This window comes from Manis javanica, chromosome 7 (genome assembly GCF_040802235.1).
Source record: "Manis javanica isolate MJ-LG chromosome 7, MJ_LKY, whole genome shotgun sequence".
NCBI lineage: Eukaryota > Metazoa > Chordata > Mammalia > Pholidota > Manidae > Manis > Manis javanica.
The window spans coordinates 84,242,891-84,261,324 of NC_133162.1; the positions used below are offsets into that span (position 1 = coordinate 84,242,891).

The 18,434-nt window shown below is 35.6% G+C and overlaps 1 protein-coding gene across 5 annotated transcripts in view; it reads right to left on the bottom strand.

Moving 5' to 3' along the window:
- The window catches only part of RYR2 (ryanodine receptor 2), an 894,209-nt gene that overhangs the window by 601,141 nt on the left and 274,634 nt on the right, over nucleotides 1-18,434 (bottom strand). For all 5 annotated transcript variants that reach the window (XM_073241246.1, XM_073241245.1, XM_073241243.1 and 2 more), the window contains exon 3: nucleotides 3,454-3,558. In XM_073241246.1, the coding sequence (XP_073097347.1) occupies nucleotides 3,454-3,558 (105 nt within the window). The remainder of the gene's footprint in view (nucleotides 1-3,453; nucleotides 3,559-18,434) is intronic.

The following is an 18,434-nucleotide window of genomic DNA, read 5'->3' on the forward strand; positions in this document are numbered from 1 at the left end:
ACAGAGGATCAAAGCCTAATTTGCCCACCCAGAAAATGAACTAAGATACGATATGAAGAAGTTCCAACATCAACATACTCTGGAAGAGTCATTCCAGAAGATGATCATCAAAATACATTAACAAAGATCCTGGCACTGTTGCAGTTGTAGCTGCATTCATCCCACCGGTTTCTGGAATTGCCATTGGAATGAAGAAGGAGATATCTAAGCTGGCCTGTGCATACAGTAAAACAACAAATTTGACTAGATCTATACTGTTGGAACTCAACCAAGGATTAGGAGAAGTGCAAGTTGCAGCGCTCCAAAATCTTGTGACTACAGACTATCCACTGTTAAAAGAACATATGGGATGTGAACAGTTCCCAGGAATGTGTTGTTTTAAATTGTCTGATTTTTCTCAAACTATTAAAATTCAGTTAGACAATATCCATCAAATCATTGATAAGTTTTCACAAATGCTTATTGTGCCTAACTGGTTTTCTTGGTTTCACTGGAGATGGCTGGTAATTGTAGGTCTGCTTTTGTTATGTAGCTGTATTCCTATTATGTTAATGTGTGTGCACAATTTAATTAGTAGTTTAAAACCTATACATGCTTATGTTACTTTACAAGAAGATATGTCAAAGAAATAATCAATCTTCCCATGTTTTCTTCCGTCTGCTACTTCTATAGCTTTTCTTCTTCTTTCCTAATTACAACCCTTTAGTAGAATTAGTGCCTCATATAGAAAATTACTGAGTATCATAATTCTTCCAAGTGGTAAAGATACCTCAAGACAAATGCTGGGCATAGAAGCCACAGGGCATAAATCTGCAAAGAAGTAAAACGCTAACCTTTTCAAACAATATTGCTTCTCTCTCACTTACCAACTTTATATTTCCCTGTTGGCCCCGGAAGATGACTGGTTAGCCAGAGACGGGTAAGATTCCTCAAGGGAGGAACAACGTAAGACAGGCACAGTCACAGGGGGGCCATCAGGTGAGAAATTTGGGATCATCAGAGGTGAGGCTTAGAACCTCACCTCCCCTGTTTTGAGAGAAATCTTCTGCATCCGTGGATGTTTTGTTGCCCTTGTTTATCTTGGATTAATACTTAGTCTATAGACACACACCTGATCATCTACATTTGCCCTCTTACAGCACTAAATTATGTTTTCTACCTTTATCTTGCATCTACCTACCACTTCAGCATTTTATTAAAAATAATAATAATAATAATAGTAATAATAAGGGAGAAACGTGGGATTCACATATAAATCAAGTATTAAAATCAAACGAATGATCATATCTGACTTGATTGTTATAGTTCATGATGCGTGATCAAATCCAAAAGTTTCTGTGATGTGACTGCCCTTGCACTGTTCACCATGTAAGAACTTATTCACTATGTAAGAACTTGTTCGTTATGCTTCAGAAGATTGGAGGCTGTTGAGAATTAGGGTTGGGGTTTATTAATGATTGTACAGTGAGTCCCCTATACAGAACTTCATTGTTGTTAACAACCATTTGATCAATAAATATGAGAGAAGCCCTCTCAAGAAAAAAAAAATGTCTCTGCAGTCTAAGAGAGAATCTTTCTTTACCCAAAATATAATATCTCCTTGAGTTATTTGAAAGTGGTTTCTTCTTAAAAGTTACCTATCTAAAAGTGAGATTCTGCTCAGTGAAATATGCTCCTTTCCAGTGGCAGATTCTTCTGTTTACATCTTCTAATTAATAACTTATGATGGCTATGTTCAGGTTTAAAAGGTGGTGTTCCACACATCACATAAATTATCACTTAAGAAACTCTGATAGAAACTATCAGATGGAGAACAATTCAAAATAAAACTTAGCCAAATACAAACATTTGCGGGGTCCAGAAATTCTAACTAATAAGTATGTTTGAAACATAAATCCTAAAACAATTATTTCCAACACACCCTTGTTCACATAATATTTAGGGCTTGCCCAGTCCAACCCCATGATTTTTTGGGAGATAAAACATCTTTTCAAAGTTATTAAATTTAGAAAAATCAGCTTACATGCATAAAAATTAAATCTGTGACAATTTAATCTTAAGTTGGTAAAATAATTGAAATGATAATACACACTTGCCTAGATGCTCATGCAAAGGAAAAATGATTTTTCTGTGTAAAAACAGATTTAAATTTCAAAGTTGATATGTCCTAATGTTGTTTAAAAATCAGGAGGGGTATTTTCAGGTAAAAACAAAACTAGTCAAATTCAGAAATGTTTTACTCTTTAATTTAAGCCTATCTAAAAGCTTTTCATTAAAAAACAGAAATTTTAAAAGAAACTCTTACATAGTTTGGTACAGTAATTTCAAACCTTTCTGTAACCAAATGCGAATTTGAAAAATAAAACACACATAACATATTTAAAACTTCTGTAAAATAAGCTTAGTCTAATATTAAATGTAAATCACTAAATTTTCTCTTCCATACTTTTTAGTATCCTATTAAAATTTTAAATTAATTTAAAATTAATACAAAAACCAATTAGAGTACTAAGCTGTGTGACATTAAAATTTTAAAAACTACAAGGCTAATGAAAATGTATTATATCATAAGTAATTAACTAATGTTCTGTTGAATGGTGTTTTATCATTTTTTTCATCTTTTTACTTATCTAGATTGGAACAATGATTAACAGTAATAATAGCAACACGTAGACCAATAGGGCAAAAGAAAATCTGTCTCATTTCTGGGAATAGGACAGTTTATTAAACCATACACTGCAGTAATTATAGTACCAAAAAAGGAACCTCAAACCAAACTAACAAACAAAACAGGAAACAAAAATTTGATTATAGATCCTTCTGCTTAATTCTTAAGTTGGCTAAGAATGGATAGTAGCCCAAAAATCAGTCATAGCAAGTCATAGCATGGAAAATAATTTAAATTACCAGATAAGCTCTCAAAGAAAAATGTCCGCATTAGAAGACACAATAAGATTTCAATTTTTAGAAGAAAATGGTTAGCTGTTCGCAAATTACAACTGACTGAAGATGTATCACCATAATTTTATTATTTAAAATACACAAGAGTGCCATGAAATTTTACTTGCCATAAAGCAGCTTAGAACATAGGCCCATGGTTAGAGGCATTTATAAATGAAATAAAGATTAATGACAAACAGCCATGCATAAAGCAATTAAATGAAAATAGTAACAGCTCTGAAAATGTAACAACACACAACTGCTCAAAGAAAGATTCTGTTCTAAACCACAGACATAAGCATGAGGTTCAACGACACAGATCACCTTGAGGTTGGATTTTTTAAAATGTTCTGTGACACATCACAGGTCTGCTAAATAAAGCAGAAAGTCAAACTTAAGGAAATCACAAGTATTTCATCAAAAACAGAATCTCCAATACCTGTGAAAGAAATTTCTCATATAGTAGCTGAGGTCACAAAAATATAACAAAGTCTATATAAATTAAGTACTTGCCCCTTCTGACTTCGCCACCGTGTTAGCCAGCATCTCCTGCAGAGCTCGGACAGAAAGGGATTGTTCCAGCACAAATGTACAGATGGAGAGGTCTGGGGGAACATTCTGTGTGGAAAGAGGGAAAGCCACCATCATCATCACCATCATCACCATCATCATCACCATCATCACCATCACCATCATCACTATCACCAATACCATCACCATCATCACCATCACCATCATCATCACCATCACCACCACCATCACTATCACTATCATCACCATCACCTCCATCACCATAACCATCATCACCATCACCATCACCATCATCAACATCACCACCATCATCACCATCACCACCACCATCACCATCACCATCATCACCATCACCATCACCATCATCAACATCACCACCATCATCACCATCACCACCACCATCACCATCACCATCATCACCATCACCATAATCATCACCATCATCACCATCACCATCATCACCATCACTATCATCACCATCACCATCACCATCACCACCACCATAATTATCACTATCATCACCATCACCTCCATCACCATCACCATCATCACCATCACCACCACCATCACCATCACCTCCATCACCATCACCATCATCACCATCATCACCATCCCCATCATCACCATCATCATCATCACCATCACCTCCATCATCATCATCATCACCATCACCTCCATCATCATCACCATCATCACCATCACCTCCATCACCATCACCATCATCACCATCACCATCACCACCATCACCATCACCACCATCATCACCATCAAGCATCCAGACCCAATTTACTTTATCAGTTGCTTTCATAGAAAAATGTAGAGTACTTATCAATTCTCTAATCAGAATTGATGGAGCTCCCAAAACATCATAATACATTATCTATACTACTCTATACTACTCATATTCAATCTATTTTTTAAATTTATGCCTAACAATAACTGCCATTGATTGAGTGCCTATTTTGATAGGCATTGCATTCAGATCTTTATCGGCAACTCCTGTGTTGGTCTGCAGTAAGGATTTTTATTCTCATTGTTGTGTGGACAAGAAAATAGAAAAGTTAGGTTATTTTTCCAAAGTCACAATTACTAAACCAAGCATTCATTTCTAACTTACCAAGCATTCAGCTACTAAAAAGAAAAAAAAGACATAAAAATACTTGTTTCACTACCAAAATAAATATTAAGTTGAAGTGGTATAAAATACTCATTTACACAGACTTCTCCTTAATCACAAAGATAACAATTACTTTGTTTTGCTCAAGTTGTATATCATATTTGGCCAATAACTTGGGATGCTGGACTTTGGGTGTGTGTGTGTGTGTGTGTGTGTGTGTGTGTGTGTGTGTGTGTGTGTGTTGCTTTATTTTCTCATTCATTCTTTTTTCCTTTTCTTTCCTTTCCTTAAACTTCCACTCCAATTAATAACCCCACAAATTCTGAAAATCCTGAAAGGTAACTTTACCAAGGAGGTGCGGGAAACAGGGTAAGAATTGATTGGTGGGTTGGAGAGAAGTATCCCAATCAGGAACAAATAAATTATCATCCATGAATGCTTTTGCTTAAGCAGGAAATAGTAGGCAATCCAGCAGGGTATGGGGAGATTTTCAAAAGAAAAGAACATTATAAATACATTAAACACAAACACAAGCAAGAGTAGGTCCTCTTAATACACAGAACATTAGGAGGATAAATTTGATAACCTGATGCAATAGATCAAAATTACAATATTAATATTTAAGTATTTATTAAAATGAACCACTATCATTAGAATGATGCTTATTGGCAGAGACTGATGCTTTATGGTTTCAAGGGAAGATTAAGTACCCAGAATCCAGAATGAAAGTTAAAATTATTTTATAGATGAAAGGAGCATCAAGCCATTAAGCTTACTCATGCCCCACAAACCTTCCTGGCACCCATGCTTTGTTTTGCTTTATTTTACTTTCTAATGAATTTTCCTTCTCTGGATTTGTCTACCCTCCTATCATGGGCTTCTGTGCCTCCAACCTAATTTCTTTCTATCCCTGCTTGGACTATATCTCAGCTACTCATCAAAGGAATCTCTCAAATCTGTGCACAGCTATTACAGCCAGGCAGGGCTTCACATGCTCTGCAATGAGCCAAGCAAGGACTTCTCTTTCCAAAATCCTCAGATAAAAATTGGAAGCTAGTAATGGGACTTCTCTTCTACTCAACCAGTTATCTTCTGACTCACTTATCACTCAGTCTCTTTAGCCCCCTCATTCCATCAAGACACACATAAACGTAATAGAAAAGATGAGCAAGAAAGAAATATTGTTTACCCCTTTCAAGAAAACTTGAAACAATAAAAATCAGGGCTTTGTAGTATTATGTTTGTTTTGCTCTAAAGAAAAGCAGTCTTGGTTATTTTAGGCAATAGGATCATTACCATACCTCGTTACCTTTTAAAGTAAACAACTGGAAGTATTCTTTACTTTAGATAAATATTTCTTCAAATAACCCTGAAATTTTTGTAGCTGCACCATACCACAGCATTTTAGTTAAGCCCTTTCCAAAAATAAAGTTGAGTCAATAGAAAGTAGTTAATAGTACTCTCACTCATTATTAAAAGACCAGCTAATGGCCCCATATCAAAAGGGTTCCTAATACCAAGCACAACAGATAAAGCACAACATTCTAAAAGTATCTACAGTGGGGGGTCTGATTCTAAAGAATTTGCAAGGTATCATCTTCTCTTTAGTCTTTTTTTTACTCAAGTCTTAGTAAAGCTGAGAAACTTAATTTTTAGAACTTCAATTTGAAATAACTTTGCTTGCCCTTACAATGAGTGTGCTCCTAAATCATAAACGCTTATGCAGCATGATTTAAAATACAGGTTTTTCAAAACAGACCACATCAGAACATAAAACTTAGAACTACAGCATAGCCTGTATGCCTGTCTGCCTCTTAGACATAACACTTACTTTTCATGCAAAATTACATCAGAGAAAGAGCTTCAGTCTGTCTGTATGTCTATCTAGACTGCCCAGAAGAGTACCCAAAGCCAGCAGGCAGGAGGTCAATAACACTTTTCATATGGAGGCCACACCTATTTTATCAGGATATGTGTACTTTGGCATATGTAACAAATGTTAAGCTAGCAGCATAATATACAAACTCGACACTGTTCTCTGCTGCCTGAAAAACATTATCTAATCTTAGGAGGAGAAAAATTCTCAAGAAAAACTACAAGGCACCATCTGGTTTTGTAGGCTCTGGAGAGTCTGTGAAATCCATTAGGTTTCCAACTGAGGTATCCATCAAACCATCTGGCTTTCATAGATGTGTCTGCTTAACTCACTTAAAAACCTATTGAAACATATCATTACCTTAACTGAACTGTAGCCAATAATGTGGGGCTATCTAGACCACAGCAGACCATCTCTCATTATCACTGTGTAAAAATTGCACACTAACAAACCACTCCATTTTAACACCTGATCCTTTGCTCATATTATTTCTCCCTCAGTCTGAAATATCCATCTCAAGGTCTCTACCTATGGAAATAACTTCATATTTTTAAGTCACACATAAAGTCACATGTAAACTGTTCACTTGTTAGGAATTCAAACCGTAGTGAAAAACTGAAAATTCTCTTTCCAAATTTAATTACATTCTCTCTTACTTTCTGTCCCTGATGTAATTAACCAATGGGAGTTTGATGAGCTTTTGGACAGGCACTTTTCCAGGCCTTTTTCTATGCTTCTATGTACCTCTGTACGCTCATACAGACTGGCTTTTTCCATTACTGGGCTCACTTTGTACAAAATACATATTTTAATTTGTTAACATGTATTGAAGATCATTGTCTGCTAGAGATCTATATCTACTTCATTCGTCCTGACTGTTAGAGAGTCTAGCATATTCCTCTTGAAGACTGGTTCAAGTTTTCTGCCATGCCAAGCTGTTTTTTAACTTGACATCCACCCTCCTGCCACACCACGACTAGCCTCATATGGTGACTTACAAAATAAAGTGATGAATTGACCTCAAACTATGATGTCATCTATTTCTGGAAAATTAAACAAATGTGCATATGGGGACACAGTATGACAGATTCCTACTTTTGTTTTTGTTTTAGTAATCTTAGGTTCCTAATATGAAGACAGCTTAATTTACCTTTTTACACTGCCCTTCAATTGTGTTCCAAATAACCTTTGGGATAACACAGAGATACCCAAAATTGAAAATTAATGATGCATTAAATCTTGATAGTTTGACAGCATCAGAAAATGGGCAAGTCACTATAGCAGAGGACATGGGATTCAGATTCAATGCATAACCAGCCAAGAGATCTTAGGTAAATCAGTCTGAGCTTCCCCATCTATTAAGTGGCAAAATACTTGTACTTCAAATAATTCTTCTGAAGTTCAAATAAGAAAATCAATGCATTATAAACTGGAAAATGTCAGTAAAATATAATTTTACCTGCCTAATTTAAGAAAAACCTAAATCATATTGAAAACTCAAAATGCAGAGATATAAATTAAGAGAAAAGCTGTTCTTCTACCAAGAAATATGAAGACAGTATATTTTAGAATGGAACAGATGGTCTGCAGTTTAGGCAGATTTGTTTTTGCTCAGCCACCCATCTGCTGAGCAGCCTTGGCAAAGCACTATAGCCACTTCGGGTCAATTCCTCCATGAAATATGGAGATACCAAACTCCATCTTATCCAAAAGATAAAGTTGTTGTTACTGTTTAAGATACAACTGGAGATATAAATCAGGCAAAATTTCACCTGCCAGTTGAGGAATAATATCCTTTAAAATGTTTCTATATTCTACAGTTTCAATAAAATCATGGTGTCATATCCCATTAACTTATATAAAACATTATGGAAAAGGAATCAGGCTAAAAGGAAAATCTTAGTTCACTTTTTCCTCTTTATATGTCTTCAAAACTGCAATCATAAAAGTTCACTAAATTCCTAACCTGGAAACGTGATTATTTTAATACCTTCACACTTCCATGTGGGAGTTCATAACTGTGGGTAGTTTTTCTTGTCATTTGTTTTTTTCCCTCCATCCCACTTTGAACCAAGGGTTAACATGAGATTGCGTTAGAGGAGGAAATATTTATCCTATGTCAATTCCTTCAAATCACCTTTTGAAAGACAAGCCTGAATGTGATTTTAACAGATGAGACTGAAATGTCTGGTTTCCCCAAGTCTAAAGGCTTTAAATCTCTTCAAAAAAGTTAAGTCATTCCACTTGACATTCTTGATGTCCAGGTGAGAGAGGATTTATAAGCAGATTTAAATAAGAGGCAATTAGCAGTACATTGCCTCTACAAGAGGCACAGCTTGGCCAATTTTGCGATTAATTATGAAATCCCTAGTGAATTACTACACGTTCATATGATTTGCTCAGCGTTTATTTTGCTCCTTGGCATACATTTTTTGTAATTCAATGCCCTTCAAATATAATATTAAGTAGATATGCCAATCTTTCTTATTACTTAATTGTAACATTCATATGATTCAAAAGTGTTGATGCAAATCTAGAAGTACATTAGTTTGACATTCCATCTGACATTACCTCTCAATCTAACATCAAAACAGGAATATTGACTCAGGTCAAATCTGTCACACACAGCTTGAGTGAGAACCATTATAGGTGAGAATACAAGTACATGGCATTTTGAAGGCAAAACACTTGAAGTTAAACCAGAAGAGAGAATTCTGCTATGAATTCAACCTCTGGATAATATGTGGGTATCTTAAAAATAACATATGCGACTAATGGTCCACTGGGGGTAGCCCCCTGCCAAGTCAAACTCATCTTTCAGTCACAGTCTTGATAAAAGCTTGACAAACCAACTCTCTATCCTCTAGGCAAAAACCCACTTATGTAACCTGCATTTGAAACACATAATTCCTAGTCATATGTCACAATGATGTTTCAGGAATGTGGGCTCCAAGTTTAGAAATACACTATTAAAAAAGCTATAAAGTCTTACCAACTATATGAGTGAATGGATAAACAAACAAACCACAAAAACAAATAAATGAGTGTAAATATTGGAACCGCTGTAGTTCAACCCCTGCTGTAGCATCATGTACCCAATTATAACCAAGATAAAAGTATTGTATGACCCAAATACTTGTCAAATATCAGAATCATCGACATCTCAGTCTCACATGCTACAAGACCCCAGTGAACCACAGATAGTGATCAAATGTGGTAGATACTCCAGTGAAAATTTCTGATGGTCAAGAGTGTTCTCTCTGAGGAGCTTTGTGAACAGGAGATTTAAGTAGAATCTATTTACAGGTTCGCTGCCTGAAAGTATTTGGGAGGAGAATAATTGTTACTGAAACCAGGTGAACCTAGTCATCTGTCCAATGACCTTTACCATCATAGTCATAGTCCCTTGCCTCATAATCTGCTTAAAGATAGGGGAACAATGAACAACAACTTAATATACAGATTCAAGTTTACCCTGAGTTCCACATAAAGTCAAAAGCAGAAGGAAAAAAATGAAAACGAGAATTATGGCTTCCAAATCACATTATGTAAGCAACAAGTTTGTCTTCAAATTTAATTAACTATATAATACAGCACAGATTTATCCAGGCATAACCATACAAATACTAACCATCTTATTCTTTACAGGTATCTCATTCTGTGACAATGTGCTGGATAATTTCATCTAAATTAATTTAAAATGGGAAAAACTAAATTATTTACTAGGTTCCACTCAGTAACATCACTTGGAACCTCAAAACTAGAACTCCACGTAGACTCAGATTGAGACATTCAACACCTTAGAATTCTCAGTACGAATTTTGTTAACATATAATTTCTATGCAGTTTCACAAAGATAAAAAAACAGCCATATAAACACAATTATGTAAATAATAATGGCCATATAGTTTTTTAGGTGTCCTCCCTGTGCTACATCCTAATCCTCATCACAATCATATAAGAGAAGTATTATTATTTCCACTTTAGAAATAATTAAACAGTGAGTTGGAAATTTAAATGACTTGCTCTAAACCAGAAACTATTAAGAGGCATATCTTAAGCCAAAAACTCATACCACAATGTCTCCCTCAAGGTAACGATCTGGTTCTCAGCTGTTTGCTTTCTTTCTGTTTCACTCCCTTTTTGTAGTAGTAGTTATAACTGATAAAGTAAATGTAATGTGATAATGAGAATGCTCTCAATGAACTCACACACATAATCAGTCATGAATAACCCACACTCCATGACTTTGGTTGAGGGATATTTTAGAAGCTCAAAACCTGGTATGAGCCCCTCTCGGAATGTACTAGCTAAAGCAAAAGTGTAGTAAGGCATTAAAATAGTGATCCTTTATAGATGGATGCCTTGTGGGTGCATTTGCAAACGGGGATCTTTCCCTTGTTGCCTGAAGATGAGAATTACCACTTCAATGGGACATACAGGATTTTCTGGTTGAAGAAGCTTAATAAGAGAGGTATATGGTAGAATTAGAAAACTGTCAGGTGTAAATACCTCAAGGATATTATATAGAATTAAAACTGAAGCTGTTTTTGTAAGACATAACCTTGACATAATATTAGTGAGCTGGACATACTCTAGTGTCTTATTAATCCATATAAACTATAAACATACATACTAGATAACACAAAACAAATCCAGAGTGGGTAAAACAAAATTCCATCTCACCAAACACATAATCTGGCTCAGAAGGGGGCTATAGGTAACACAAGGCAATCAAAGGATATTTTAGGAAGATAATTTTGGCAGCTGGGTACATGATGAATTAAAGCCACAGTATGACGCCTTTTTATGTTCAAGGATTAATTAAGGAATAACAAAAAGTATTATGAGCTATATTTTTTAAAGAAATTATGGGGACTTCCCCCTTATGACTGAGAGGAGGTTAGCATATCCTCTCTCCAAAAAGCAAGCTGCAAATAACTGACAAAAATAACCTTTCACGGGTGTAGGACTTAACCAAAACCAAACAATAATAATAATAATAATAACAATAATATAATAATAATAATACCAAACTGTCATGCTTGACACATTCTGAACCTCAGATAAGAACAGTAAGAGTCTGTGTTATCTCCCAAGGCTGTTCCCATCTCCCCTCAGCTCAGTTGATGGGTGGTTCTGCCAGAGTGGAGTGTGGGTTAGTATGAGGACCAGAATCTGTGCACCTTGTGAAAGGCAGCTCCTCAATCTGCAGATGTTACTACACACCACAATGTATGTGAAAGTGACACTTTACAGGGAGATGCAAAAGCAACAGCAACCTTCAGTGGTGAAGAATCAGAATTTGGAGTTCCTACAATATATTTTCTAAAAATTCTGGTGTCACAAAATATATAACACAGGCAAAAAAAAAAAAAAAAAAAAAACAAGAAAGTGCAAACTATACTACTAAGGGACAAAAACAGTCAAAAGAAAGTAGCCCTTAGTGTCCCCAATGTTGAAGTTAGCAGACAAATTCTTCAAAGTAATCTTTAAATGTATTTTATGTTTAAAGAACTAAAGAAAACCACATTTAAAGAAATAAAGGAAAGTATCATAATAATGAATCAACAAATAGAAATTCTCAGTAAGCAATACAAATTACATACACAAAGCACAAAGAGAACCTAATGGAAATCCAGGAGTTGGGTATAATAACAAATAATAAATATACTAATGAGTCTTAACAGAAAATTTGACATGAAAGGAGAAAGAATCAGTGGACTTGAAGATCAATAATAGAAATTATTCAATAGGAAGCACAAAGAGGAAAAGATATAGAAAAAACTAACTAGGTCTTAAGAACTTGTGAGAAATATCAGGTATATCAATATACATGTAATGGGAGACCCAGAAGAATGTGAGAGAAAGAAAAGTTCAGAATATATATTTGAAGAAATAATGGCCAAAATTTCCAAACATTGATGAAAAAAACTGAGTTTACACATCCAAGAACCAAAACAAATACCAAGTAGTAAAAATACAAAGAGATTCACACATAGACAAATCATAGTCAAACTGCTGAGAATCAAAGACAAAAAAAAAGAAAATATTAAAGCAGCAAAAGAAAAATTACTCATCACATACAATAAAGCATCAATATGAATAAATGCTGACTTCTCATTTGAAAAAGGGAAGACAAAAAGCAGGTGGATGACATAGTCATAGAGGTGACAGAAAAACCTGCCAGCCAAGAATTCAATACCCAGCTAAACTGTCTTACAAGTATGAAGCAAAATATCATTAAGTAAAAAGTTTATTCCAGGATAAACAGGATGGATAATTTATCACTATATATCTTCCTTGTAAGAAATGCTAAAGGAAGTCCTTCAGGATCTTTCCTAAAATCCAAATGAAGAAATGAAAAGCACTAGAAATGGAAAACATGTGGATTAATAATAAAAGACTCCACAAATCTGTTCTTATTTAACTCTTAATTAACTTCTTTATAGGATATGATTGTAGGAACTAGAAAAAAGAAAAAAACCAAGCTCAAAGTTGTAAGGGAAGGAAATAACAAAGATCAGAGCATAAATAAATGAAATAGAAACTGAAAAGACATTAAAAAGATCATTGAAACTAATGTATGAACAGATAAGCAAACCTTCACCTAAGTACACCAAAAAAAAAAGAAGACAGAGGATTCAAATAAAATTATAAATGAAAGAGGAGATACTACTGATACCACACAGGATCATAGGAAGCTATGACTAACAATTATACTCCAAATTGGACAACCAAGAAGAAATGGATAAATTCCTAGAAACGTACATCCATCAAGAGTTAATCAAGAAGAAATTAAAAATCAGAACAAACTAATTACTAGTAAGGAGACTGAATCAGTAACCAAGACCTCCCACTAAAGAAAACCTAGAACTCTATGGCATCACTGGTGAATTCCACCAAACCTTTATAAAAGAACTAGTACCACTGCTCACAAACTTCCAAAAAAATAGAAAGAGGATCACTTTCATACTCACTTTTAAAGGCCTGCACTATACTGGTACCAAAGTGAGACAAGGATAGCATAAGAAGAGAAAACTATAGGCCCAATTCATTGATGAACACAGATGCAAATATATGCAACAAAATATTAGCAAACCAAACACAACAATACATTAAAAGGGTGATACACCATGATTAAGTGGTATTTATTCCAGAGATACAAAGATGGTTGAACATCTACAAATCGATGTGATATAACACATTAAAAAAGTAAGATAAAAATCATGTAATCATCTCAATAGATGCAGAAAAAGCAACTGACAAAATTCAATATCCATTCATGATAAAACCTATTAACAAAATGTGTATACAGGGCATGTACTTCAACATTATAAAGGCCGTACATAATAAGCCCACAGATAATATCCTACTCAGTAGTGAAACACAGAAAACTTTTCATTTAAGATCATAAACAAGAAAAAGTTGTTCACTCTCACCAGTTTTTATTCAACAACACATTTAGTAATAGAAGTCTTAGCCAGAGAAATTAGGCAGGAAAAAGAAATAAAAGACTTCTAAATCAGAAAAGAAGAAGTAAAAATGTTGCAGATGACATGTTATTATATATAGAAAACTCTAAAGACTCCACCTAATAACTATTGGAACTAACAAATGAATCCTGAAAAGTTGCAGAATACAATTTCAACATACAAAAATCAGTTGTTTTCCCATACATTAAAAACAAACCATGAAAAAAAGAAATAAAGAAAACAATTCCATTTACAATTATATCAAAAAGAATAAAATACATACTTAGGAATAAGTTTAACCAAGAAGGTGAATGGCCTGTACACTGAAAACCATAAGACTCTGATGAAATAAACTGAGAGCACAAATAAATGGGAAGATATTCTGTGCTCATAGGTTGGAAGAAATATAATGTTAAAATATCTACACTACCTAAAGCTACTCACAAATTCAATACAATCCCTATCAAAGTTCCAATGGCACTCTTCACAGAAATATAGCAAGCAATCCTAAAATTTGTATGGAACCAAAAAAGATTCTGAAAAGCCACAGCAATCTTCAGAAAGAACAAAGCTGGAGTCGTCACACTTTGTTTCAATCTATATTACAAAGTTATAGTAATAAAAACAGTATGGTATTGGCATAAAAAAACATACATCAACAAAACAGAGATCCAGAAATAAGCCAGTGCATATATAGTCAATTAATATACTGCAATGGACGAAACAATACACAATGGAGATAGACACTCTCTTTACTAAATGGTGTTAGAGAAACAAGACAGCCATGTGCAAAAGAATGAAACTGGACCACTAACTTATATCATATTCAAAAGCAACTCAAAGTGGATTAAGGACATGGAGTTAAGACTTGAAACCATACAATGATTATACTTAACAATACTTAACAACATATACTTAACAATATATACTTATATTAATATATATTAATATGTTACTATATTAACTTATTAACATATATTTTAATATTATACTTATATTAATATGTTAATATGTTAAGTATATATATTATACTTAACAATACTTAACAATATATGCTTAACAATATATATGCTTGAAAGTTGCTAAGATCTTAAATGTTCTCATAATAGAAAAGGCATGTTAATTATATAATGTAGTGCAGATGTGACCCAAGGCAATGGTGGTAATCTTTCAGCAATATGTGTTTATCAAATTAACATTTTGTACACCTTAAACTTAATGATATAATTCTATTATCTCAATGGAACTGGAAAAAAATGTAATATTTCTGAAGAAATAGTTATAACACTGCATTATTGGGTTTGCAAAATAATATATATATATTAGGTGTTATATCATATATATTATATATTATATATATTATATGTATATATATGATTAAAATAGTATAAAGAGAATGGAGCTATGTGGAGTAAAGTTTCTGTATTATACTGGAATTAAATTAATAATATGCTGAAGCAGACTGTGAAGTTATAATGATGAATTAAAATAAATTGAAATAATCCATACTGTAATCCCCAAGGTGACTATTAATAAAAATTTTTAAATATATAGAAAAAATCAAGGTTTCCAAATGTCACACTAGCCATTATATACAAAGAGGAATAAAAAATAAAAAAACAGGAGGCACATAAAAAAACAAGTAAAATGATATGTAAATCCAACAATCACCTTCTTATTTTATAAAGAAAATTGATGTGTACAGAATGGGATATAATTCAGCTTTTAAAAAGAAAGAAATCCTAACATTTACAACATCAATGAACTTAACATCCTGCCAAGTGAAATAAGTTCGACTCAGAAAGACAAATACTGAAAAAAAAAATGGCAGAGAAGAAAGGCAAGGCAGAAACCTCCTCCCACATACACACCAAGGAAGCGACTACAGCAAAAACAAAAAACCCTGAAAATTCCCTGAAGACTGCAGAACAGACCACCTGCACCTGGTGAAGAAAGACCATATAGAGAAAGATAAAGGGCAGGGCCCAAACCAAGAAGCCAAGCCCTTCCCCCATCCCAATCCACAAAAAGGAGAAGAACAGATCAGGGAGATGAGTTCACATTGCACAGGGACTTGGTGATTAATAGAGCTGGACACCAGAGAGAGTTGGAGCACAATGGGAGGCTAAGACTCCTGCTACTTGTGGAGGCCAGGCATGCCCCATCTGCCCCACTGAGACCCAACACAGAGGCAGCAATATGAAATACTTACCAGGAGCAAGAAGCTTGCCAAAGCTACAGGGATTGAATGGAACTCTCACTGCAGGACAAAAGGGCAGATGGATGATGTTCCCTAGCCCAACTGGTAGGGTACCCATAGGAACCAGCCTGAAGTGCTCCATCCACATTACTGGTGGCTTACTCCTGAGGTGCTTCCCTGTACACCAACCCACCTGCACAGCCTGCTTGGTGCAGCAGGGGTCAGACTATGTGGCCTGCAGGCAGAGAGAGACTTTGCTGCCTGGAAGATGAAGGGAGGCTTTCCCAGCTTTCCCAGACATAACTCTCACCCCAATTGGGAAGGCAACTGTAGAAGCAAGCTCCAAATGCTCCTTCTTACTAGCTGGTGACCCAGCCCTAAGCCATGCTTTCCTGCACAGATGTCCAGCCCAATCCATCAGTCAAACAGTACTATCAATGTTGCCAGGCAGGCAGATGGAATCCCCACCCACAGTGTTACCAGCAAAAGTGCCTCTGCACTGCTCACAAAGGGGGGCTGAGACTAGCTACCAACTACAGTGAACTGAGATCAGCTACAGCTGGCAGATGGAAAGAAAGGCAGCCCAGCCAACAATGAATTCCAAAAGAGGCGCCACTGCATATCCCACAAAGGGCCTCTGCAGACAAGGATTAGCCACTACAGGCAGACAGGCAGAGAGCGGCTCCACCCCTAGCCTACCAACAGCACCTAGGACTCCACTGCAAAGGAGAACCAGGTACAGGTGAGCAAAGAGTCTTAAACCAGGAGGCATACTGGATCTATATAATGCAAAGAAAGAAACACAGAAACCCTGAGGAGGAGGAGGAATGTTCCAAACAAAAGTACATGATAAGTCTCCAGAAAGAGAGCTAAATGAAATGGAGATCAAAAATCTTCCTGATAAAGATTTCAAGGTAACAATCATAAATATGCTCACTGATATGCAGAAAAATATTGAAGACCTCAGGGAGGACTTCAACAAAGACACAGAAGTGCTTTAAAAGAGCCACTCAGAGCATAAGAATACAGTATTGAAAAGAAATATACAATGGAGGGAAAGAATAATAAGTTGCTACAAGTAGAAGAGAAAATCAATGAGATGGAAATTGGAGGAGAGGAAAACAACAAAGCTGAGGAACAGAGAGACAAAAGAATCTCTAGAAATGAAAAAATGCTAAGATAGCTGTGTGACAACTTTAAATTAAACAATATTTGTATAACAAGGGTACCAAAAGGAGAAGGAAGAGACAAAAGTATAGAAAGTCACTTTGAAAAATAATTCTTGAAAACTTAACTCTGAGGGGGGAAATAGACACAAATCATGGCAGAACAAAGAGCCCCTAACAAAAGGAAAAAACACCAGGAAAACAACACCAAGACATATAATAAGAAAATGACAAATATAAAGGATAAAAAGAGCCTATTGAAAGCAGCCACAGAGATAAAAAAGATTACTTATAAGAGCAACCCCATAAGGCTATCAACAGATTTCTTAGTAGAAATTTTACAGGACAGAAGACAGTAACATGAATGACTTAATGTATTAAAACTGAAACACTTTCAACCAAGAATCCTCTACACAGCAAGACTATCATTCACAAATGATGGAGACACTAAAAGTTTCCCAGATAAATTAAAGTTAAAAGAATTCACCCATGCTAAATAGGCCTTATAGGACAAGTTAAAGGATCTTCTATAGACAAAAATGTTCCTGAGGAGGCAGAGCCAAGATGGCAGTGTGAGTAGAGCAGCAGAAATCTCCTCCCAAAACCACATATATCTATGAAAATATAACAGACAACTCTTCCTAGAATAGAGACCAGAGGACACAGGACAACATCCAGACCACATCCACACCTGTGAGAACCAAGTGGCTCACGAAGGGGGTAAGATACAAGTCCCAGCCCCGCAGGATCCAGGAACCCCTTCCCCCAGCTCCCGGCGGGAGGAGAGGAGTCGGAGTGGGAAAGGAGAGGGAGCCCAGGACTGCTGAACACCCAGCCCCAGCCATCCGGACCAGAGCACAGACACAGTGCATGCGTGGGGTCCTGGATACTAGGGAAACAGGCCAGCAAGACCGCTGAGCAGGTGCCTGAGGCCAGCGCCGGAGAACAAAGAAAAGCGATCAGCCATTATTTATTTTTCCTTCTTTGGCCAGTGCTTTTTGAAAGTCTTAAAGGGACAGGGACCCCAATACTAGGGAAAGAGGGCAGCAAGACCGGTGAGTGGGTGCCTGAGGACAGCGCCTGAGGACAAAGAAAAGCGAACACGGTTTTTTTTCTTATTTATTTATTT